Source organism: Apteryx rowi, unplaced genomic scaffold (genome assembly GCF_003343035.1).
Source record: "Apteryx rowi isolate R43461 unplaced genomic scaffold, aptRow1 scaffold_77, whole genome shotgun sequence".
NCBI classification, from domain to species: Eukaryota; Metazoa; Chordata; class Aves; order Apterygiformes; family Apterygidae; genus Apteryx; species Apteryx rowi.
In genome coordinates, this window is record NW_020451060.1 from 1,827,363 (window position 1) to 1,852,216 (window position 24,854).

Consider the following 24,854-nt stretch of genomic DNA (forward strand, 5'->3'; position numbering starts at 1 on the left):
CTGGAAAGAAGCATCGTCAGCAAATCAGCCAAAGACACTCTTTGTATTCTTGTTTAAAACAACTCCCTGAAGTAGAAATACAGATTTTGAAAAGCTCTCTATTCAGTATATATCCAGGACTAGGGTTTATAGGAACGTGGAGATTGAAGGGAAGGAACAAGCTACTTGCAGCATTGATTTCAGGGCTCGCTGGCTGATTCTGCATAAAAGCACAGCCCTGCAGGCTCCAGAAACCCCTTCCAGAAAGCAGGGATTATAGAGAAGATGCACATTAGATGGATGATGCAGGGCCACCATATTAAAAAAAAATCTTCCATTACTCAGATCTACCAAATATACACTCTTGCCTTCCACTGGCAGATTAAGAAAAGTAGCTTCAACTTGCTGCAAAATCATGGTTTATATCAATGTTAGATCATAATTCAAGCACTGTGATAGAGCAAGGAAAAAGAAATATCAAAGATTTATAATAACCATGTTAAATACAGAAAAAGAATGTCAATGCAGATGTCTCATTTTAAAGTTATTGATAGCATCAATTGGGTTTTTTTCTTTAAAGCATCCTGAAACCAGCAAACCATCCTTGTAATATTTAAATCACGCACTACCTCTCAAGCCAAACACAGGAAAACGAGAATGTAGTTATTCACTGCTCATTTTGCTCTTTCTGCCTTTACCGCTTATCTCCTACCTGCTTGAAATGACTTCTCACTATTTAACAGGATATCGATTCTGTTTCAGAAAGTTAGAAGCATTTTCATACACTTTTTTAATGGTAGGAAAATGACAGCACTGCAAAAGGATGGTTACAAACTCATCTCCAGCAACTGACAACTACAGATACCAGGTACAGATAACTACAGATAACTAGAGGTATCAGGTACAGATAACTATGATACCAATAGCATTGATACCTATAGGACTGACCAAAGAAATCTGCAGGAATCTTACATTGCACCTTTTTGCCAATCTTTTTTATTTTTAAGTAGTTAAAATTATATAGTTTTTAATATGGAGAGAATTTAAGGAAGACCACTGAATATCACATCTAACTAGATTAGAAAAGAAGCAAACCAAAGAATGTCATTCTTCTGTTGAAAACAAATTTTTAGATTATTTGTCATCCTAGGGACAGCACTCCACACATTTGTTCCCTCTGAACAAATGCCTTAGAGTTTTTGGAAAACAAAGCAACTTTTCGGTTTAAAAAAGATGCCTTTCAAGTATATTTAGGGAGCAGAAAACCAGATTGCTTGACTTTGCTTTTGTACATATGTGTGGCTACCAACAAATGAAAAGCTGCAACAAATCTCTCCTTGATTTTTCATTCAGAAATATTTTTGATCCAAAAAGAGAGACAACTTTCTTCACAAATGCATATTAAATATTTATTATTTCTTCATATGTGTGGAAGCAAGTATTACAAGCATATTAATAAACTGACTGAGAGGACATGTAACTTCTGTAATTTTGTCTGATATGACTCACCAGGAACAAAACTGTAAGAAATTACTCAACAGCATTCCAGAAAACATCCTTCCACTTCTTACAGCCAAGGGATACATTATTTTTCTTTTCTCCTGCTCAAAAACAAATGCTACACTCACAAAGCTGTGCTAATTTAAGATACATGCCTCAGATTTTATATGCAACAATATTAGCCCAAGTAGTATCTTTGTAGTATTCCAAGTAGAACATTATTATTCTGCATGCTTATTTTTCTAGTTAAACTGGAAACAGGCTCATAATTCTTTCGGGGACAAATACTTTCATAAGGGTACAACAGTAGGCCATCACTCCCTGTCCATCATTTTCTTATCCGACAACCTAAAGAAAGAGTAAGCAAGCAAACTGCCTCTGGACACAAAAGAAGATGAGTTTCAACCATATGCTCTCTATAGAAAGTTTGGCTTTCAAAATAGATATTTTCCTTAAGCCTATATTGCATTTCATCTAGGTGAAAAAGGATTTCTTAAAGGAATAAACAATAGCATCAACCAGGGCACACTGAAGATAGGCTATTTGTGAGCGAACTTCTACCTGCAATATCTGTCAATGCAGATCAGCAGTTTGGTACAGCATGTTGCAGAGAACAGCACTCTGAGAAAGCTACAGTACTGACAAATACCGTTCACAAATCTGAGAGGATTTTCATTTTGGAAACATTTTCGAAAAGAATTAAGGAGTGCAGGAAACATTGCTGATCTCCTGAGAACATGGAGTGCATTCACTATGACTCATTAACTCTCAGTTGGGATCACTGTTGTCTTGTAAAAGCAAAATTACAGACCAAACATTTTAGGAACAACTTAACCAAACAGTTTGATAAAATTTGCTAATAAAACCACATGGAATTTGGGAAGAAAACCTGATCCACAAACAGATAAACAACGAGGAGATAAACTGCTTCAAATGACATAGGTTTCTTGTAAAAAAGGGGGTTAAGGACAAAGTTTTCAACTGTCTTTAATATTTAATGTTATATTCTAATAGGTTAACATTTCCAAAAAAGCAGTATTTTCAAATATATTTATGAGAAGACAGAGGTAAGGATTATCCATAAGTAATACAGGTTTTTTTTACACTTTGATAACTAGCAGTGCAAGTTGGTCATGAAAGGCTGCCACCTGGCTAAAGATCTGATCCACTGGGTTGATAAATACATTACACTAAAAATCTAAACTTTCAATGTTAGTTTTTGAAGAATATCATTCACCAGCTTCACAGTCCTTTGGTTTCTTTCTCCGTTATGGTTAATTCTGTATGCAGTACGGATGAGAAGGCTACAAACTTCCTTCCTTGCATCACTTGTCCCAGTAATCTGAGAGAAAACAGAGAAGAAGGGAAATAATTTAATTATGTTGCTAAATGCAAACTCTGATTCTGCACTGAAGTACTAATTATTTTATACTGATATTAGCAACCAAACCGCAGAACCCCACAGACTTGTCTCTCACCACCGAACACACATTAGGTGCTCCTATATCTAATAATAGTTGAGTTCAAGCACAAAATTTTGCCTTCTACCCAAGTAGTCTCTTTTTACACATCTTGAAGAAATTGAGCACCTTTGAGATTTCTAACGTCTCTCAAATTTAGCTGAAAGAAATCAAGAGGTTCTAAAGCTTTTAAAGGAAACATTAACAGACAGACAATGCAATTATATAGGAGTCATCTCCTTAGAAATCAACTAAAAATATGTTAAGGTTTTGCTGGGTTTATGAAGCCATATGAAAAAAGCTTCTATACATTCTTCAGAAGTAAAAATATCCCCCCCCCCACCCCAAGAAAGATGGAGAAGCATAACAAAGTCCCAGGAAAAGACTATAAGGTGCCACTTTTGCAGATCAGGAGTGGCTTTCTTCCATGTATCTGCTAAACTAATAATCCCAAATTTTACCGTGCTAACCAAAAGCACTGCCATGCATCCCAACTCCAGTGCCTTTCACGTATTGCCTTCACGCCTTCAAATCACACTGGAGATCCTAGCTACGTATGAAAGTTTCCAGGGATACAGTCAAAATAAAGCAGACTGACATACTCTGTCCTACACCAGCTCATGACCTGCCTGTACTGGGGAATACTCAAATAGATTTAAAATCCATTTATGCTGCTTTCTACAAAGAAAAAGAATTTCCCTCCAGTCTTCCTTAACAGGTTACAGCAGCAGACTAGTATACTACAGCATAGCTGCTTGCTCAACAGTCATGCTCATCAAAAGAGAAATACTAGCAACAACAGACTGGGAAAAGACAAACAAAAATCCTAATTTTAAAATATTACATTCTTATGCTTAGGAGGAATTGACCATTTCTGAACTTACAATCTAAGATGCTTGAAATATCTTAGCCCTTCTTACATGCAGAAATGCTGTCTGTTTAGTCAGCCAGAAGGAATAACAACCAAAATAGTTTTTCAGCTTCCTGTGTCATAGAACCAGACTCCTTATATGTGCCATATACCCTATACAGAATAGAAGAAATGCAGATCACTGCTACTGAAAGGAAGAACTTCTGAAGTGCTAAAACCATACTGTGGCCCTGAACCTGCTTCCACAGGATACTTGAACTTCTTAAATGCTTTTACAACTAGATAGGAAGAAACTTCTAATCTCATACTCACATAGCACCATTCATCTTGAGAGATACAAACTTTTCACTGCTTGTGCCAAAATATCTGAAGGCTCTCATCAAAAATAGCAAGATATTGTGGCACACATCCAATCTTTTACTCTTTTGCCCTTCAGCTTTTTTTACCCCAAAAGTGACATTCTCTCAGGTCCTCATTCTTTCTTTTCTAAATCATTACACCGTTCTCCCCTCTGGCTTCCTAAAGCACCAAACATCTGCCTCTTCAGTGCTAATGCTTATTAACTGTTTACATAATGGAAAATGGAAAGAGAACAGTTGGATTACCTCTGCAGTTGCTGGATAATTAAGGGAGGGATTGATAATTGGGGAAAGCAAAACGTTTGCACATGGATCTATGCCAAGTGAAAATGAACTGCAGGTATCCCTTAACTGCAAGCTACTAGTCAGAGTATTTCTGTAGCTCTATAGTCAGGACAGCAATCTTTTCAGTTGGATCCTGTGAAAGCAGTGTCAAGAAGGAAAATATTTCAACTGTAGCTACAACTGAGATGTAGCAGGTTATACATAGTTGCTGTACTTACAATCACCTTTAATTCTCTGTTAGGTGTTTTCTTTCTTAAGAGGTAGGAACTTAAATCCAGAATACCAAGAAAAAGGTATTTTACTTAAACTGAAAAAAGGAAGTAACGCTTACATGGGAAATAAATTCCTGGGCAATCATATGTCCACCAGAAGAAAAAAGTAAAAAGTTGATAAGAAGATGTGTTGTAAGGTGCTGAGTACAATTTTGCTTTATATCTGTTTTGCGTACAGCAGCCTGCAGATCTTTGACAGAGAGGACTGTACAACCGAAGAGCATCACAAGTTGATTGTAGACTCCTCGAGCTTCTACCTGTAGGGAAAAATTTCAAAGGACACAGGATCAGAGAAGAGTAAAGGTCATATCTGTAGTATTTTTCCTTTGGATTTACTCACTAACAGGAAACTGAATCCTTGGCAAAAACTACCCAAACATGAAAAGAGTCTGAATTTAAGCAGCAGGGAGAACAGGGAAGGAAGGGCAGTACACATTTCTTTTATACTGATTCACCCACACATAAGTGGACAGAATGTATTTTTTAACTTTCTTTGGTCTTGCAAACTAAGCAGGCAGGGCATCGAGCCAGGATTTGACCTTTTTTAATAATAAAAGGAAATGGAGAAAATCCCTCAGCAGAACATAGTCAGATTTTTGCATTGTGGGAAAAAGAACAGAGGCTCCTCAAGGGCTCACTTCAATATTGCTGCTACAAATCAATTAAATCCCCATGCAACCTGACCTCAGCTGATAAAATGTTCTGATAAAAATGCCGTTTTTTCCTTCTTCCTGTGTTGTTTGCAACTTATGTTTTTACCTTTTGAGTTAGCCAATACAAACTCATTTTTATTAGAGTAGAAAACAGAAGATTTTGGCAACTACACAATAGAAAAAGATCTATAAGAAACTATTACAAAAAATTCCTAACAATAATTCTGCTCACTGCATTAAAAATAAACTAAATAAACTGGTAAAATTAAAAAAAAGCAGCCAGTAATTGCAAGGACAATGGAAAAATATACCACTGCCAACACAAAGGAAAAGGACACCATGTTTATCAACCATGTTCATTAGGGCAATTTCTTTAGTCATCTACCTGACCTTGTTTTTCTCATCCCTCCTCCATTATCATTTCCATACGAAATAGTCTGGAAAAGCTGCTATTCTAGAAGTGCATTATGTTCAAAATGACATATGAGGTAGCAAATGATACCAGAACCTAAAGTAAGGTAACTGGTTATTCCTCAAGATCCTTTATCCCCGTATGCATCCCATTCTTGGTGTGCCTCCATCCCATGTGCCAGAGATGGGAGATTTTTAGCTAGCAGGACCTGCTCCACAGACTCACGTACCCTAAGAGACTCGCTCTTAGTGCCAAAGTTATCATGACCAACGTCCAACTTTCTCACTTCAACGTTTCAGGATCTAAATGTATGAAAGAACTCAAACAGATGAATAAAAGAGTGAGAAGCAGAATATTCAAACAGGCCTGCACATCTGAGTGAACTCTAGTATACAGCAGAAGTAGCCTTTTTCTTCTTTAAATCATTTTAGCCTTAAGTATTCCACTCTTGCTCATATCTAAGCTGCTACCTAAAACAAGTGACAGAAGCTCAAAACCTTAAGTCATGAGTGCACACCTTACCAGATGAAAATATGCTGGGTGAAGAGTGCCCCTGAGCTTGGTCTCTGCCAGAAGTTCCCATCCCGTCTTCCTGCCCCTGTTTACAGCTAAACTGGAGATCAGCAGGTCAGAAGCGGTAATCCTTGAGCAGTGAAAGGTGCAACAGGTCGGGAGGGAACCACTCCATTTGAGAGGGCTCTTAGCACAGCCTATATGCCCATAACCTCCACCGAAAGCTAACCTGCCAAAGGACATTTTCTGGACAACTTCATCAAGCATAATGCAGAGTAAAGCAGATGGCTAACTAAAAGGCAGAAGCTTTGCATCAACTGTGGGAATTCTTTTCAAGTAGCCCGACCTGTAGAAACAACAAATCTTTTTCACTGTAAATACCTCTAAATAAAAGAATCATACTGAACTGAAATATCAGACCTCTGGGAATAGATGAGTAATTGCGTGGGCTCTCAGTGGAAAAGCTTTTCTCTCACTCATGCTTCTCATGCATTATTACTGAGAATAACAAACTGATAAATAACATAGGGGACACAGGGAGATGACCAGATTTGGGACAATGTGATTTCATTTTGGAGTGCTGAAGACAGAACAATGCTCCATATATATGGATCTCAACACCTACAGTCTTCTGGTTTCATTTGCTTGTGTTTATTGCTTTGGTCTTGCCTTCTTCCCCAAACTGCATTTTAAAACTCTAGTTTCTTCACCCCACTGTAGCTCTAGAGTAACCTTTCCCAGCCCACATTCCACCCCCACGCATACAAACTCTCTCCATCCTAGAGGAGTATGGGAACTTCAAGAGAGAGAGGAAAAAAAAAAGTGATTGGAATGGGAACTTGCATTTGTAGTGCCAAATGTTTGGGAGGGAGGGGAAGAAGAGAAGGAAATGAAATACTGCAAAACACTGTAATATGCGGAACATTAGATGTAAAATGAAAGCATGATGTTTTAATAGGATAGTGTATTGAACTGCATTTTTAAAGCAAGAAGTATCAGTTTTAAAATTAAGGAAAACTAGAGATACTGCAATCAGATTTTGAATCCGAGCTTTGGAGAACAGATTCCCCAGGCTAGTTCAAACTTGCATAATAGGTCTAAATTAAAGATTTTCATGCATATGCATGTATACACAGACACACACCCCTTTTCATGCAACAGGGAGTACAGTTAGAACATTGCTGCATTCTGTTAGAAACTTAACACATGGGAACATTACATGCTTGTTACAATCTCATACATGTCAAAAATTCAGTAATGAGAGATATAAGAGAAATCAGAATAGATGGGTATGGTTGGGATTCAGTGCTGCTTCTACTGCTGCTCTTATGATTTCCTCTTGCAAGTATTTCTTTTTCAGAGGATGCCATAACACAGGAGTGCTGAATTCTTCCACATAGATTTCAAAAATACAGTCCTAGATCAGCTTAACTTCTGATTAGAAGCAGCTGAGTTATTTAAAAGAATGCCAAGCAGTCTATATAATATCCTTCAAGAAAAAAAAGAAAAAGAGATTTCTAAATGTCACCAGCAAGAAAATCCACAAGAATTATCCTTGAACTACTTCACTGCAGCACAGTTCCCATGAGACCTTGCAAAACCAATACCTTCTTCAGGGTCTCTTATGAGGAAAGGCTGAGAGAGCTGGGCCTGTTTAGCCTGGAGAAGAGAGGGCTGAGAGGAGATCTTATCAACGTGTACAAGTATCTGAAGGGAGGGTGTCGAGAGGATGGAGCCAGACTCTTTTCAGTGGTGCCAAGCAACAGGACGCGAGGCAACGGGCACAAACTGAAACACAGACACTTCCATCTGAACATGAGGAAAAACTTCTTCACTGTGAGGGTGACAGAGCACTAGAACAGGTTGCCCAGAGAGGTGGTGGAGTCTCCTTCTCTGGAGATATTCAAAACCTGCCTGGACGTGATCCTGTGCAATGTGCTCTAGGTGACCCTGCTTGAGCAGAGGGGTTGGACTAGATGATCTCCAGAGGTCCCTTCCAACCTCAGCGATTCTGTGATTCTGTGTTTCTGTATACCTTTTCTTTCTTTTTTTTTTTTTTGAGCGTACAATTGGTTGTCTAGCTATGAGATATAAGCAGATTATCGTCTGCTTACTGCTAATTACTATTGCTACACTACCCACCATCATTTGAGTCCTTTGCTGATTTTCATTCTGAGGACTGTAGTAAAATGTCAGCAGCCACAGCAAAGCATCTGGTTCTACAGAGGCCTTCAGTAATTGTTCTGCTGCAATATCCAGCCATTCTCCAAAACGAGCAATCAAAAACCAGATTTCAAAAAGGTCAACAAAAGATCTGGAAAAAAAAATAAAGACACTTAAGTAACTTCTTGTTATTAAAAATTTTAAAAATTATTTAAAAGTTATTAAGAATTTTAAATGTCTTAAGTTAATTACAAAGGGTGCTGGCATTAAATATGATTGTTAAACTCTTCTCCAGCAGATACTGCCTTACGTGTTAAGCAGGTACTCATGCACTGTATTATTTGCAGTAAGGACCAAAGAAAACATACACCAATGCTACTAAAAAGTTAACTTTGTTGAACAAAGTATCTATACCACTGGCTTCCAATAAATAACAGTGACAAAATATTTTGTATTAAAATATACATCTTAAAATTAAATTTTACAATTTATACTCTCCAGTTTAAGGATTTTTAAAACTTTAAATCCTATCTTAAAAACTATTCTAACATACTACTAGCTTATATCGCTTTGAAGTTTCTTTTCTGTTTAAGAGCATATGTTTTTGGTAATTCAGGAGGAAGTACCTTTAAGCGGACTAAATGTAAGTTTTAAGGATATTCATCTCCTGACTTTTAAAATTCTCATCCTCTTTAATGAAAATTTGGAAGATATTTACAGCGTCAGTTATTGCAGGAGGGAAAAGAAAGGTCAGGAAGGACCACAGCTCATCTCTATAATCCCTTGTATGTACTCATCTGAAATTAAGATAGATCATCTTCACCATAGCTGATTCCACTAAAGACTTAAGAGAAATAATGAGGAGATCCAAAGTAATGATAGGCCTTCCATGAGCAAAAAGTGAAACATATTGCTTCTGGAAGGAAGGAAGGAAGCAAGGAGACTAAGAACCAAGAATGACTAGTCCTAATAAGTTGTTAGGTTGAAGAACTGGAGATTTTTCTTCTGTGCTGTTCCTGGGGATTCTAAGAGCTGCTGTGCCACCCTGCCCAGGGAACTCAGAGATTTTAGAAATTTCAGGAGTTGATAAAGTTGCCTCACACCAGCACCTCATCTGGACAATGTGACAATTTGACAGTTGGAATAAACTGCTTTATCTTTTAGACTTTCTGAAGACGGGGGAGGGCCTGCTTTTACAGCTGAAGGTATGATGAGTGCAGATAGTATTCTATGCCTAGGAGTATACTGTTCAGACATGTCTTCTACAGGTGCCCCAAAATTACTGATATTATAAATCATAATGTCTATATGCCAAACTATCCTGAGGTCTCAAAATCTTATTCCTAGGACACAAGTCCACCACATTAATATTTCTGGATAAGTGTGGTCACTAACAGTGTGGTCACCGACATCAGACATAAGAGTTTGGCATAGGATGGGCTGGAAAATACAGTACTGATGTGACTGCTATAGAAGTCACTGTTATTGACATCACAGCTTTAGCATGGGTAGCAGCATATTTCTGATTCCAGGGAACAACAGGAGATGTGTGGCGAAATGCGAAACTAAAACTGCTTAGATAAAGGAACAGGTTCAACACTGACAGAGTCTTTGAAGACACTAGAATCTGGAAAAGCAACATTAAAAAACCTTTGAAAACCATACAAATGTGATAGTAATCTAGGACAATAGCCTTCCCCTCAGCAAAATAATCTACTTACTTATTTGACCATAATTCAATGTCATGACAACTTAAGCGGACAGGCAAGGTCTGAAAACCAGAGATTTACAATCACACAAGAAATTTAATTAAAAGCTAATTACTAAGAATTGATAGCTTTACTAAGGGTAAGATAGACAGTATTTACAACTGGAAGTGTTGATAGCTCAACATATCCTTAAATTTGTAGTAAATACATAATATAAGGGTAAATACATATCCTTAAACTTGAAGCATTAAAATGACTTTAACATGTACTCAGCAGAATAGAATCTTATTCTTGCCTGGAGAGTCAAGGCACCACTGCACTTACAACTCACTGTAACTGCCGTACCATCCTGAACCAGTGCCTGGTTTGGAGTCACATCCTGTCCACCACTGTCCCCATCACAGTCTCTGCTCACTCTGTAGTGGCAACTATGTCAGCTACTCTGCCACTATTACCAGAAGTGGTCCTTCAGTTTTTCTGGGATTTTTTTTTCCTTTGTAAACTTACCTCAGTTGATTTCTATTTTATAATGCCATGTAACATTTACTGTTTATTGACATGACTACACATAATAATAAAAAATGGTAGAGAGGCAATGCATGTATTAGCAATGCACAGAGAGCACCCTGCTGTAAGACTTAATATTTAGTATAAAATAAGAGCACCAAAAAAAAAGCTGTATAAACAAAAAGCACTCATTATAAGAGACAAGAGGATATGTTGTACTGGAGTAATTTTTTGCTCCTCTGTTAATCTTATTAAGTAGAAAGGATACAGAATCAGGAATAAATCAATAGAAGACAAATGAAATACAGCTCCTCATGGATATTAGTTTTTTAAAAACTTAAGCCAGATCCATTTTCTTTGTAACAGAGAGGGATTTGAGAGGAAACATAATTGCTTCATGAATTGTAAAGGAAATAAGAGGATATTCTGACAAGTAGAGTACTATTTAAACTGGTGTACTGTCAAGGCCAAAGAGGGAAAAAGGCAATATAAGCCAAGAAAGGGCTAAGCAACAAAAGGAGAACAGACATGCTTGTATTATTGTAACACATTATGATGGATGATATTTGTTTTATTTGTTTGTTCCATGTTTGAGTTATGGTTCTTTAAGAAGCCAGGGTCGGCTACTGGTCATGCTTCAAGGGAGAAAGCATTTGACAGACTTCAGAATAGAACAAGTGAGACACAGCACCGAACTGCAGCTCAAACAGTGAGAAGCAAGTAGCAGACAGTCAGGCCTCAGAGGGAACTGCAAAAACTTTTTTTTATCACTCAAGAAAACCCCTCCGTGAGTTAACTGAAACCAAGTGTGGACACAAGGACTCTCCTTCCAGGATGTCATGAAAAAGATGACAGTTGGGAGTCTTGTTTCATAAATCCATCTGACCTGGCCACTCTATGTTTCTATTTAAACTGTTTCAGTTTTTAATTCAAAATGAAATTGACTTTTTTTTTTTCTTTCCTTTTTTTGAGTCTAAAGGCTGTTCAATATTCTTTGGAGAGCTCATTCCTGGAGCACATCTAAGCAGATTCCTATCAAAGCTCTAGTCAACTTAGGGTCTCATCATACACCTGGTAAGAAAGAATTACAGGACAGCAAGAGACAGAGATGGATCTTTTTTCATTCTTTTCATATACTCCTACAACATCTGTCACCGCAGCAGAATTCATGCAGACAGACACTATCATTCATTATAGCAATGATTTAGACAAAAAAAGCTAAGGACAAAAAGGTCAGAAACATGGGGTGTCGCCTCAAAGTGCAATATAACAAACTATGAAATAGCCAAACAATTGTATCTCGATGAAAAATCAAGAGATTTGACATTTGGATGTTTTCACAAACCTGCAGAAAGCCAAACCCATCTCCTTTATAAACAGTCCTGCTCCCCACAGGCTTTTTCCAATACTAGCTGCTTTTCTGGTGGGGAGAGTTCTCTTGTTACGCCAAAGAAATGGAGAAATGCCAGATCAAGTTCCCCACCAGCATCCTCAAAGGTAACTTGTCTTTCTCCAGCTCACAGTTTGGGCTCAGTTTTTCCCACATGATAAACCTCCCTGTATGTCCTCTCACAGTGCTTCTTCAGGACTCTGCTTCTGCTGCTTTAGTGAGGAGGAAGAGGACTCTTCATAAGTTTACACAGTAGCTCTGTGTCCTGAAGACAAGGAATGAGCAAGGGCAACGCCCAGGACAAGTTCCCGCTGGCTTGTTCACATTGGACCCTCTCTGGACATGGCAATGATTTTGAAATATTCAGGCTAAACAGGATTAGAAATTGAATCCAGAAAATTTTCAGAAGAAAAATGAGAAAGCAGGCAAGTAAGCATTTCTTTGATACAATTCAGCTGTTTGCTGAAGTCAAAGGAACTACAAAATTGTGTTTTCTGAGAGGCTTATTCATCAGGTCTACATGTGCTACGAAGTTCAGTTTTATAGGTAATCTAAGTCCTAATCTTTAAAAGAAGGCTGAATTTAGACAATAATAAGAAAATTACACTTGAAGAAATGTGTCCAGTAAAGACTGCAAAGTATGTGATTTTCCACAAAGTAACAGATGCAAAGCACAAAAAAATGAGAGAATATAATATTGCTTACCTAATGCTTTCATCTTCTACTAATGTTTTGAGCATTTCTGAAATGTGTTTCAGGTGCTGAGAGCAATGTGTAGCTGGCAATTAGGGAGGAAGGGAGAATAAAAATCTCAAGAAAAGTGATTTTTCATTTTTTCAAGTGCAAAGGTTCAGCTAGAACAGAACTAAAACAACAAAATTAACCATATTAAACTAGCATTTACTGCAATAAAGCGAGTATCGCAATAAAGCGAGTCACATGAATTTTTTGGTTTCCCAGTGCATATAAAAGTTATGTTTACACTATACTGTAGTCTATTAAATGTGCAATAGCATTATGTCTAAAAAAACCAAGGTACATACCTTAATTAAATAATACTTTATTGCTAAAAAATGCTAACCATCATCTGAGCCTTCAGCGAGCTGTAATCTTTTTGCTGATGGAGGGTCTTGCCTTGATGTTGATGGCTGCTGACTGATCAGGGTGGTGGTTGCTGAAGGCTGGGCTGGCTGCGGCAAGTTCTTAAAATAAGACAGCAATGAAGCTTGCCGCATCAATTGACTCTTCCTTTCATGAAGGATTTCTCTGTAGCATGCGATGCTGTTTGATAGCATTTTACCCACAACAGAACTTCTTTCCAAAGCGGAGTCAATCCACTCAAACCCTGCCACTGCTTCAYCAACTAAGTTTATGTAATATTCTAAATCTTTTCTTGTCATTTCAACAATGTTCACAGCATCTTCACCAGGAGTAGCTTCCATCTCAAGAAAACACTTTCTTTGCTCATGCACAAGAAGTGACTCCTCACCCGTTCAAGTCTTAGCATGAGATTGCAGCAATTCAGTCGCCTCTTCAGGCTCCACTTCTAATTCTAGTTCTCTTGCTATTTCCACCACATCTGCAGTTACTTCCTCCACTGAAGTCTTGAACCCCTCCAAGTCATCCATGAGGGTTGGAATCAACTTCTTCCAAACTACTGTTAATGTTGGTATTTTGACCTCCTCCCCTGAGTCACGAATGCTCTTAATGGCTTCTAGAATGGTGAATCCTGTCCAGAAGGTTTTCAATTTCCTTTGCCCAGATCCATCAGAGGAATCACTATCTATGGCAGCTATAGCCTTACAAAATGTATTTCTTAAATAATAAGACTTGAAAGTCAAAATTACTCCTTGATCCATGGGCTGCAGAATGGATGTTGTGTTAGCAGGCATAAAAACAATATTAATCTCGTTGTACATCTCCATCAAAGCTCTTGGGTGACCAGGTGCATTGTCAATGAGCAGTAATATTTTGAAAGGAATTTTTTTTTCTGAGCAGCAGGTCTCAACAGTGGACTTAAAATATTCAGTAAACCATGTTGTAAACAGATTTGCTGTCATCCAGTCTTTGTTGTTCCATTTATAGAGCACAGGCAGAGTAGATTTAGCATAATTCTTAGGGGCCCTAGGATTTTCGGATGGTAAATAAGCATTGGCTTCAACTTAAAGTCATCAGCTGCATTAGCCCCTAACAAGAGGGTCAGCCTTGACCTTTGACCATTGACTTTTCCCCTCCAGCTATGAAAGTCCTAGATGGCACCTTCTTCCAACAGAAGGCTGTTTTGTCTACACTGAAAATCTGTTGTTTGGCATAGCCAGCTTCATCCATTATTTTAGCTAGATCTTCTGGATAATTTGCTGCAGCTTCTGCATCAGCACTTGCTGCTTCACCTGGCACTTTTATGTTATGGAGATGGCTTCTTTCCTTAAACCTCATGAACCAACCTCTGCCAGCTCCAAACTTTTCTTCTGCAGCTTCCTCACCTCTCTCAGCCTTCATAGAACTGAAGAGGGTTTGGGCCTTGCTCTGGATTAGGCTTTGGCTTAAGGGAATGTTGTGGCTGGTTTGATCTTCTCTCCAGAYCACTACAACTTTCTCCATATCAGCAGTAAGGCTGTTTCGCTTTCTTACCGTTTGTGTGTTCACTGGAGAAGCACTTTGAATTTCCTTCAGGAACTTCTCCTTTGCATTCACAACTTGGCTGTTTGGCGCAAGAGGCCGAGCTTTCGGCCTGTCTCGGTTTTTGACACGCCTTCCTCACTACGCTTCATCATTTCTAGCTTTTGATTTAAGTGAGAGATGTGCGACTCTTCCTTTCACTGGAACACTTAGAGGCCATTGTAGGGTTATTAATTGCCCTAATTTCCATATTGTTGTGTCTCAGGGAACAGGGAGGCCCAAGGAGAGGGAGAGAGATGGGGGAATGGCCGGTTGGTGGAGCAGTCAGAACACACACACATTTATTGATTAAGTTCACCATCTTGTATGGGCACGGTTTGTGGCACCCCAAAACAACTCCAATAGTAACATCAAAGATCACTGATCACAGATCACCATAACAGATATAATAATAATGAAAAAGTTTGAAATATTGTGAGAATTACCAAAATGTGACACAGAGACAGGAAGTGAGCCCATGCTGTTGGAAAAATGGTGCCGATAGACTTGCTCAATGCAGGATTGCCACAAACCTTCAATTTGTAAAAAACGCAATATCTGCAAAGCGCAATAAAGTGACGCACAATAAAACAAGGTGTGCCTGTATTACTGTGTTTTCTTAGAACAATTCAGTGACAATGCCAAGAAGGGAGGTACTTCTAGGTATATTCTTCAAATTAGGCTGATGTACCCTTGTATGAGTTCTACCTCAGTATTAGCACATAACCAGTAGAAAAACATTCTCAGAGGTTCTTATACCGAGCAGAAATTGTTGCTCATGAAGAATTGTACTATTTAAGAAGTGGTTTCTTCACCTAAAAAAATTAATTTTGCAATCCAAAAGCCCAGATGAATTCAAGCTTACAGAGATAAACAGCAAGGCAATACACTAATTCTTATAATACACCTATCAGAATTTTCATAATGACAATTACTGGTATTGCAAGATAAGAATATTTAGTATCTTTACAAATCTCAGTAACTTGTCTTATTTCCTAGCATCACTGCTTTTACACTAAAAATAATGCATTCCTCTCTTGTTATCCAGCTTGGTTTTAGTTTTCTTTAAAGTTATATCTGTATTATTCTTACATAATAATTAGGTGTGCCTACAAAAGATACATTGAAAGAATGTTATAAAAATTGCAAAGTTAAAACACCCAATTTAAGGAAATGCCAAAACTTAAGTTGCAGGCAAAATTTTGTCTTAGGCCCTTTTAAAGTTATTTTAAGACATACAGACAATGCAGGTTTATGTCGTAAACATTTCATGAAGAAACTTACCGAAAGGTTGTCTGAGTAAAGCTTTTACAAGAGGCTGGTGATGGTGAGAGAAGTAGGCTTTCAGTGGAAACTTATGCTAAAATACAAAATTGTTATTTTAAGAACTTTCCGGTCAGTTTTCAAGAACAAATCCACAGCTACCAAACTTATCTAACATAGTAACTAACAACACAGTCTGAAGCAAAAGGACACAAAATTGATTCTAGACTTAATTTTAACATTTTGCATAAAGACAGAAAGAGGAAATGTAAGAAAGCTTGCTTAGAAAAAGTAAGTATTTATGGATTTTTTAATACACGCATTAAAAAGGATTCAGAGTATGATGAGAATTAAATCTTACTATTCCTAGTTTTTTTCACTATAACCACAAAAATCTTTATTCTTCTTTATTCTAATACACAGAGGTAAAAAGAGGTACTAATTTATTTACTTTCATTTTACTATGTACATGGGTTCATGGACCTATCCAGCTAAGAACTAGTAAGGTCCACAAAATCAGAGGGTACGATGTAGATTATTGCCTTATGCTCAGAAATGGAAAACCAAAACTCTTAGGATCTGATTCAGCACAAGGTAGGTAGCCACCGATGACAAATTCGCCCTCTGTTTAGCTGGGTGTGTGTGATTTGTACACTGTGAACATAGCTGCTTGTGCAATTGTGAGACTAACAGCAGCACACCTTTAATCTTTTTGTTCTGCAATCATCTACTACAGGCATGTCTAACRTGTAGCATGCACGTATAACTGCAATGTGAACTCTGTTTAAGTCACCATAGTAATGACCTAACACTTGTCTGGCTCCTTTCTTTTGCAACAGGAGACTATTCAATGAACAGACCATCTCTCAAAAGACAGACTTGGAAAACAGACTATATAGAATGTGATAAATTTCTGAATCCAGTGAAGACTGCATTTGGTTTAAGAAAACTCATTTCATTCAGATTTGGGAAATATATATGTCTTATAAACAAATGGAATGACACACACTCATTATTTTTCTTTTCTGTAAATAATAGTTAATTGAAATTACACTACACTAATATATACCGTATCCTCAAACACTCAGTGTATCACCGGTATTATAAGACTCTAAAAGTCTATTTGTCAAGTGGAATTAGCTTAATTAAAAATTAATAATCCCTATACTAAAGCATGTATATAGCCAATTAGCTTGCACCAAAAATCCCCATGAAAAAGCAGCCTTTGACACAGTCAGTAGCCAAGACAACCCACAGCACAAATTACATATGAAAACAGTATTGCAAGATAAGTGAAAACCGATTTTCAGCATACAGTTTAAGCACAGGAAAAATGTTTGCTTCCTACCATACAAGCGCAGTATTTTAGGCAGTTCATTCCTTACATAAACTATCAAAAACTACAAAACAAGGTACTAAGAGATAAAACAAGTTTGGATTGGCTGGATATAATAACTGACATAACAATGCAACATTTCTCACATAATAATAAACAGGAAATAAAAGTGAAAAAGCAATTTAAAATATTTATCCAGCTATTTAAAACAAATATTTCATTTCCAGGTGAAAACAGCTGACAATCATGAAATGATCAAGGAAAAATACCTTTGGAGGAAATCATAATTTCTATCAAGTAAGTACATAAGCTTTAAGTTTATAAATTCAAAACTAACAGGACCCAAATATCCTTAAGTCAGCTCTCACTATCATCACAAACTTGAAAAAACCCTGCTTGTACAAAACACAGAGGATCATCCCAAGAGTGGTTCCTATACACCCATTCTTAAATTTCTTTTTTGGTGACTACACAAATGGCCTTTTTTCTTAAATAAGTTTAAACCCCTTGCTTCCTTTATACCTTTTTCTGTCTCCCAAAACACAGAAGAGAAAGTCCGCTCCTAAAATCCACACCACTATTTTTTCAAACAGTCCTGTTTTTTTCTACATTTCCTTGTTCTCTCTAAATAGTCTGCAAAGTTATTAGAAGAGACTATTATTTTTGACAGCTGCCACAGTGGCATAGAGAATCATTTTCCTCCTACCTTGCAAACCTGTGCAGCTGCCAGACATGACCTGGCTCTCTGAATGGATTTTCGGATACATAAGTTTGCCTCACCTTTTCTCAATTAACTGTATTATAAATTCCTAAAGTCTCAGATGACCCAGCCAGATCCCTCTTCATCCTCTGTCATTAAGTGGTTTCACCCTTCTTATGTGAAACGTTAATGGAGCAAATTATGTCTTGTTCAGTGTATCCAGATACCACAAAGATGGGTGCCTTATGAATACATATAATATTGGTATGACAAAACAAATATGATCAGACTGATTTAAACAAAGTTTACAAAGCAATCCACGCCTGCATTCTTATATGCCAGGTCTTAGTTAACATTATGATTGATTCATAAACACCGAAGGAAGGGATTTTAAATTCTAATATTAAAGATACTACCTTAATTAGAGACCCATGAATCAAACTGTATATAAACTGAATGCAGGAAACCTACTTAACATTTAAAATCAGCTTCAAAAAAAAGTGGGCTGTAGTCCATGTCACAATGTTAGCAGATGAAGGACTTGCACCCTAAAGCAAATCCATTGCCTGCGCAACAGGTTTAGCCCTAAGGTGCCTGAAGGGTGTGGGATCTTTACTTGTGTTCTCCACCCAGTCACCCCCACCTCCCTAGGGCTACACAATGTGCTGCTGCCATGCAACCAGGGTGGCATAAAATCTGCATGTGCAGCACCTATATATTACACAAAGCTGCAGTTTCATCCTTAATTCATATTGCCTAAAGCCAGAAGACAGATTCAATCACAATGCTAATTAGACACAAGTACATCACAAGTTCCAAGCTGAAGACCGAAACCTTTCTTAACTCTCATCTTCCAAAAAGATGCAGAAATCAAAGGAACTGGAAACTTTTTCAAGTCTAAAAGGGAAAACTATTAAACAGTAGGATGCTTTCCCAAATTTTTGTCATGCAGTTAAAACAAACAAACAAAAAAACAAACAAAATGGTAAGAATGTCAAATGACAGTGTGTTTTGGTTGCCTAAAAGAAGTATGCAGCCTATAAAAAAGAACAAGACTTCTCCAAATTCCCATTTTGAAATTTAAAAACAAGAAACCGATCCTCCTTTTGGTTAAAGTAATACACAACAAAAGTAATTCTACTTAATTGAGTAAGAGCAGTGTAAAAACTTGTGCAGGAGAAGAGTTCCTGAGCTGGAAAATTTGAAACTTTAGACTGAGGAAAGATCTCCAAAAGGCCACTGTTGAAGGTTACAAACTGAAAGCAGTATGTATTCTGGGTCTTTGACCTTTTGGACAGATTGACTAAAAAACTGACTATTTTGTATTCTACTTATGATTCTCTGGAAGAGAAGGGAAGGGGTTATCCCCTCCATTTCATTAATTAACAAAATCCTTGCTACTGCAGAAGAAAAACTAATTCAACAAATTAACTGCTCCTGTGTAAATCACAGTTTAGACTGGGGGATTACTCCAGAATAATGTCAGGTAAATTGCTCTTACATATTGGTTTTGCACTTCATTTTTCTTCTCAGGTGAAAATGTCTGAACTGAGCTATTGTTTAGCTCATTATATTCAATCACCATTCTTAACAGTAAAAAAGTTTTTTTTCTTAAAAATTTCATCTTTTCATTGAAAAAGAAAAAAAGCCACTAAAATAGATCTCGACTAACCTGCTTGTTATCGTTCTGGTGAGCCTGAACAAAGAGCTGTGTAAACACCTGTATTATGGTCATAACTTCTGGAGCTCCATCAGTTTCCAGTAGTGCATTCCTAAGCATTGAAAAGTTAGAGTATGACAGATCAGATTATTAGTGTGCCAATCACATCACTGTTAATTGAAAGAAGGGGGAAAAAGTACATTTTTTCTATGCTGTAGCCTCAAGCTGTGTCTGAACTCATCAGGCTATTATGCCAGCATGAAAACTGACAGAACTACTAACTTTGCAGGCATTTTTTAAAGAAAACATATGTTAACTATACAAATAAACTATATGTATTATGTATATACAATATACACACAGACATAAAGAATTTCCCCTAGCCGTAGGGGAAAAAAGAGAATAAAATTAAAAAAACAGACTACCACAACCTTAATTTTCAGCATCTGAATAGTCTTACTGGGTTCAACGCAACTATTCACAAGCTTACAGTTAGGTGTGCTTTAGTGCTTTGCTGGCCTGCATCCCACAGGCCATCTCAAATTAGAGAAAAAGAGTAATCTCCTGGGATATGGTACATGGAGCAAAAGAAACATAGTTTGACTATGACTGTTAAGTATTGCACTTCTACTGAAGCAAGGGAAACAAGCAAAAGAAAAAAAAAGTTACACATTTAAAATACTAAACAGGAAGACTGAACTTAAATAATACAGTTGGCATTCAGTCTCTGTGACTCGTTAGTGATTGTTAAGCAATGAGTCAGAAACACAAACAGAAACGAATATATACCAAAGGTGTACTCTAAATCAGTAATTGCTGCAGATGTAATTAGGGACACACGAATTTCCAAGTGCTTTCACTGGTGAAATCATAAAAATCCATTCTGGAGATTTTATATGTCAGGAAGGTGAAAGCCTTAATTGGCCTTCCATAGGGCACAATGATTCCCTGAGCAAATGCAGCAGGAAAAAATATGGGCAGCAGAGAGCAATTTTCCTTATCATCTTTGAAAGACACGTAATGTTAAGGAAAAAAGAGTTCAGAGTAAGCTGCCACTGAGATATCACAGTGTTTGTTATTAGGGACTCATCTCTTTCCATAACGAACTGCAAGATGGGAACAAATAACACACTTCTGTAATTCAGAAGTTTCACAAAACCGGAGGAAAATATAATCCCTAATATAAACACAGAAATATTACGTAGAAATTCAGACTCTAGAATTCTGTGCATATCCACACACAATAATAAAATAAGCCTCTACTTGAAAAAAAGAAAAAAGTTTATGTCTGAGATAAAACAGTCTAACACAATCAAGCTCAACAAGAAGAATACAAAGAGCAAGAAAAATTATTCCTGAAAGAGACATAAAGTTGAGATGTAGGCTTCTAACAAAGTATTGCCCCCAAAAACATAACTGAAGTTTTGCGCCAGGTGTAGAAAGCAATAAAGTAGAAGTTCTATTTCTGCAGCAGCTCTCTAAAGCCTCCCATGGGACCAAATACAGAGTAGTGTGCTAATTTCTGGGCAGCACTTGAAAAAAGCTAGAAGTATGTCAGAGAAGTACAACAAAAATGAACACAAAGCTGCAGAAACAATTGATCTCCAAAAGCAGGCGAATACGTACAGCTTCATTTAATACTAAGAGGAACAGAAACACAGTATTTTTTAAACAAATTAAGGGTTTAATGCCAAGAAGGTAAAGGAATTACTTGATGCAACACATGAGCATACTAAATAGACACAATGGAAAGCAAGCAAGAGAGCAGACTTAGACTCTTCAGCTGAACAACAGGAAAACATGCTGAATTTCTAAAATCATTTGGAACATTAAAAAAAGACAGTGCAAAGTATTATTTGGAAACACTAATAAGCCAATTTTGTCTCATTACACCATCATTATGGACAGCCTCCAGTTTAAAACATTGGTACAGGTCTGTTCAGAAGTCGTATCAACCCTCAAGTGCATTTTTCCTTGGGAGAGTGACTGGTGTCGACTTCAACCGTTCAAAATATGCTAACCCTGCTCAGGAAATGGGCCACAGTAACAGAAAGGGCTGCTACAGCAAGAGCTGCAAAATGGTTCCCTCTCACAATACAGCAGTCTACAATTTCTGCAGCAGAGATTCTTCTGTCAGTACCYGCACAAACCTAAACATGCACACACAGACACATAAACACACACAGATACATGAACGCCCCCAAACACATGCACCCAGAAGCTGTTTTTCCTTATAAAGCAGGAGCTTTGATGAATGAGGACTGTCAGTTTCTTGTTAGCACTGAGTATATTATTTTGTATCCAAATTGTAGTACTGTCTAGGATAGGGGTAGCTTACTGCAAAAGAATGGTAAAATAACAAAAAAGTCAACTGAAGAGAAAAAGCCACTGAAAATTGAGTACAAAGGACTGGAAGCCCCCATGTGGTGAACAATATATATTACCTGAAAAGTATTTTAAAATGCATTCAAAAACAGATTCTTTACTAACAGGCAGATCAACAGTTTAATGCCATTAAGAGCATAGCTGATGTCAATCCTGAAAGATTTTTCACACAATTTTAGAGATGTCACACTAATAAGTGCAAATGTTTTAGCTTGACTCCAAGGTCTTCATGCCGCCACGGGCCAAGTCATTACCGAGCATATATATTTCTTACATTAGATCATATTTCAATGACAAAACCCTACTAAAACACAAAATAAATTCATATTTTTACTTTACAGGCTAAAATACAAGGTAGTCAATTGTATCAATAATTGTTACAATGCAACTTTCATATAAGTTTCATTTTAAGATTAACATTGGCTATTATTTGTCATATGTGTCACAGAAGAGTACAGTGGCATGCAGCTAAAGAATAAGACGTGCAGAAATTATAATACATCACAGATTATAATACTGCATATTCATAAATAAAACCTCAATGTTTAAACTGGTCATTTAAAACACTTCCCAATACAATTTCAAAACTTACTTGAAAATTTCATCAACAATTCTGAAAATGGCAGGATGGCTCGCTGCTTGTGGCTGTTGATAAGCAAATGAAAGGAAACAGTTCATTAATTAATAAGAAGCAACTCAAACAACTGTCACTGTATAATTTGTAACTTAACCCATGGATGCTATTATGCTGCAATTACTAAACTATAGATCTCATATCAACCACTATTAAACACTCAGATTCTCTCACAATTAGGTTCTTAAAAATAAGTGCATCAGGATCAAGAAAGGAGACCCACAGCAATACCAAGCAGGCTAAACATCTGATAAATACAAACACCTGTGATCCCAAACTATTTATGACAACGATCACTTAAAATACTGAGGGTGGCAGACAGATGAAACAGGTTATTGCATGCAATTGCTGGAGACAAGAGACGGGGAGCAACTTTACCAGAAGTTTTCTTCCTGTCTTTACAGACAATCCCTTTGGATGTGTTTTGTGATTCTTGCTAAATCAACAAAATTATACACCAGAAACTAAATTTGTAGCCTTATCTCCTGTGTCTTTAATACTACCACATGCATTTTGATCCAAGATATTTTTCCACAGTATTATGTTGTTTTATGAATTTCAGAGTTGCTAATATAACTTAAATACCTCAGTGCATCTTAGAGATCAAACTACATTTTTTTTAAACTAGTGAAGCTTTTTATCTTCATGGTGCTAGCATACAAAAGGCTGTTTTAAGAAAGTTGTTACATTAAACACGCATTAGTAAACATATTACTTTTTTAATCCCATATTCATAAATTCTAAGATTTCTGTAGGCTTTTATACAGTCCCAGGATTAAATAACCATTTATATATTCCCCCTCATATATTTATCTAAGAAAAAAAAAAAGTAAATCCTATTATGCCTTGTCTTTTCTGAAGTTAGCACCTGAAGATTTGATGAGAACATAATTCTTGAACAATCTGGAGTAAAACATGTCTAATAAAATGCACTTTATAGACTTCAGGATGCATGAAAGGAACAGAGCATTTACACATGGTGTTTATTGTAACAGCTCTAAGTGCTTGAAGCACCATTCCAAAGAAAACTTTTCTGCATCTGGTTCAGGCTAAAAAGTACCAAGTAGAAGATAACTTTTTTTAATCGCATGCAGGCTGAATGAGAACTTTAGTTTGTATGATAATCTCAGAAAATAGACAACTTTTAACATAAACTGAAAAGTTCTGAAAAGGCCAGCTGCTTGCTTCTTACAGTTGTCTTTACCCTATTGGAAATACTAGATGACACCTCATTTTCATCTTTTACCACACTTTTTCTGTCACAGGGCTGCAGTAAAGTTGTCCTATTGAACGTATGCCACCTAGTGTTCAAAAGCATTTACAGTCAGAGGTTAAAAAAGTGTGAAAACCAGCATGCAAGTCACTGCAAGGCTGAAGTCTCCAAACTTCCATTACTTGAGGGAGAAAAAAACTGGGTGGATGACATAAAAAAAATACTTTCATAATGACATACAAACCCACAGTTGCCTAAGACTTTTTGACCGTGTTACTAGGAAGGATCTAGCAGCACACTGCTGCAGTTATCAAGATCAAACTAAGGTTCCTTTGAACAAGACCAAAATAAATGTGCTCTGAGCAACAATGAAAAAACTTTCCACTCTTTTGACAGACAGCAACTAACTACAACACTCATTTTAAGAACCCCCTCTAATAGCTCCTTGTATTTAATACACTGCTGAAATCGATATGAATTTCATCGCTGTTATTAAGCAGGAAAAAAAAATCACTGATTGTTATCTAATTTCACAGCAAGGTTTTGATCAATGTGTTGTATTCAATTCATTTGCGAGTACTGAAAATGAGAGTATTTATCATGGCACAAAAGTTTCCAAGGCAATTTGAAGGTGTGCCTTTTGTGTAGCATGTCCACACTGGAGCAGTGGCAATTCTGGAGTCTGGGAGGGATTCTCATAGGGTTTTCAGGTTGCTGATTTTATCTCCTTACTTTTTCAAAATAGGACATTTTATATTTTAATAATCTTGTTTGCAAATATGCAAGATTTTCCAGATAAAGCTCAGATAATCTAACACCCTGTCTACTGGGAACTTGTTCCATCCCTTTTAAAACATGCACATCCCATACAGCACAACGCACACTAAGTCAAAAAGATCCAGACACAGGAAACTGGAATTGCATGTGTAATA

The 24,854-nt window shown here is 37.0% G+C and overlaps 1 protein-coding gene across 1 annotated transcript in view; it reads right to left on the minus strand.

The window, feature by feature from the left end:
• Positions 1 to 1,396: 1,396 nt before the first annotated feature.
• FANCC (FA complementation group C) overlaps positions 1,397 to 24,854 on the minus strand; it is a 79,704-nt gene continuing 56,246 nt past the window's right edge. Inside the window, exons 9-15 of the mRNA XM_026088463.1 lie at positions 22,668 to 22,720; positions 19,703 to 19,802; positions 16,016 to 16,091; positions 12,779 to 12,851; positions 8,447 to 8,618; positions 4,786 to 4,983; positions 1,397 to 2,821 (exon numbers count right to left, since the gene is read on the minus strand). Of these exons, the coding sequence (XP_025944248.1) occupies positions 2,678 to 2,821; positions 4,786 to 4,983; positions 8,447 to 8,618; positions 12,779 to 12,851; positions 16,016 to 16,091; positions 19,703 to 19,802; positions 22,668 to 22,720 (816 nt within the window). The 3' untranslated portion in view covers positions 1,397 to 2,677. The remainder of the gene's footprint in view (positions 2,822 to 4,785; positions 4,984 to 8,446; positions 8,619 to 12,778; positions 12,852 to 16,015; positions 16,092 to 19,702; positions 19,803 to 22,667; positions 22,721 to 24,854) is intronic.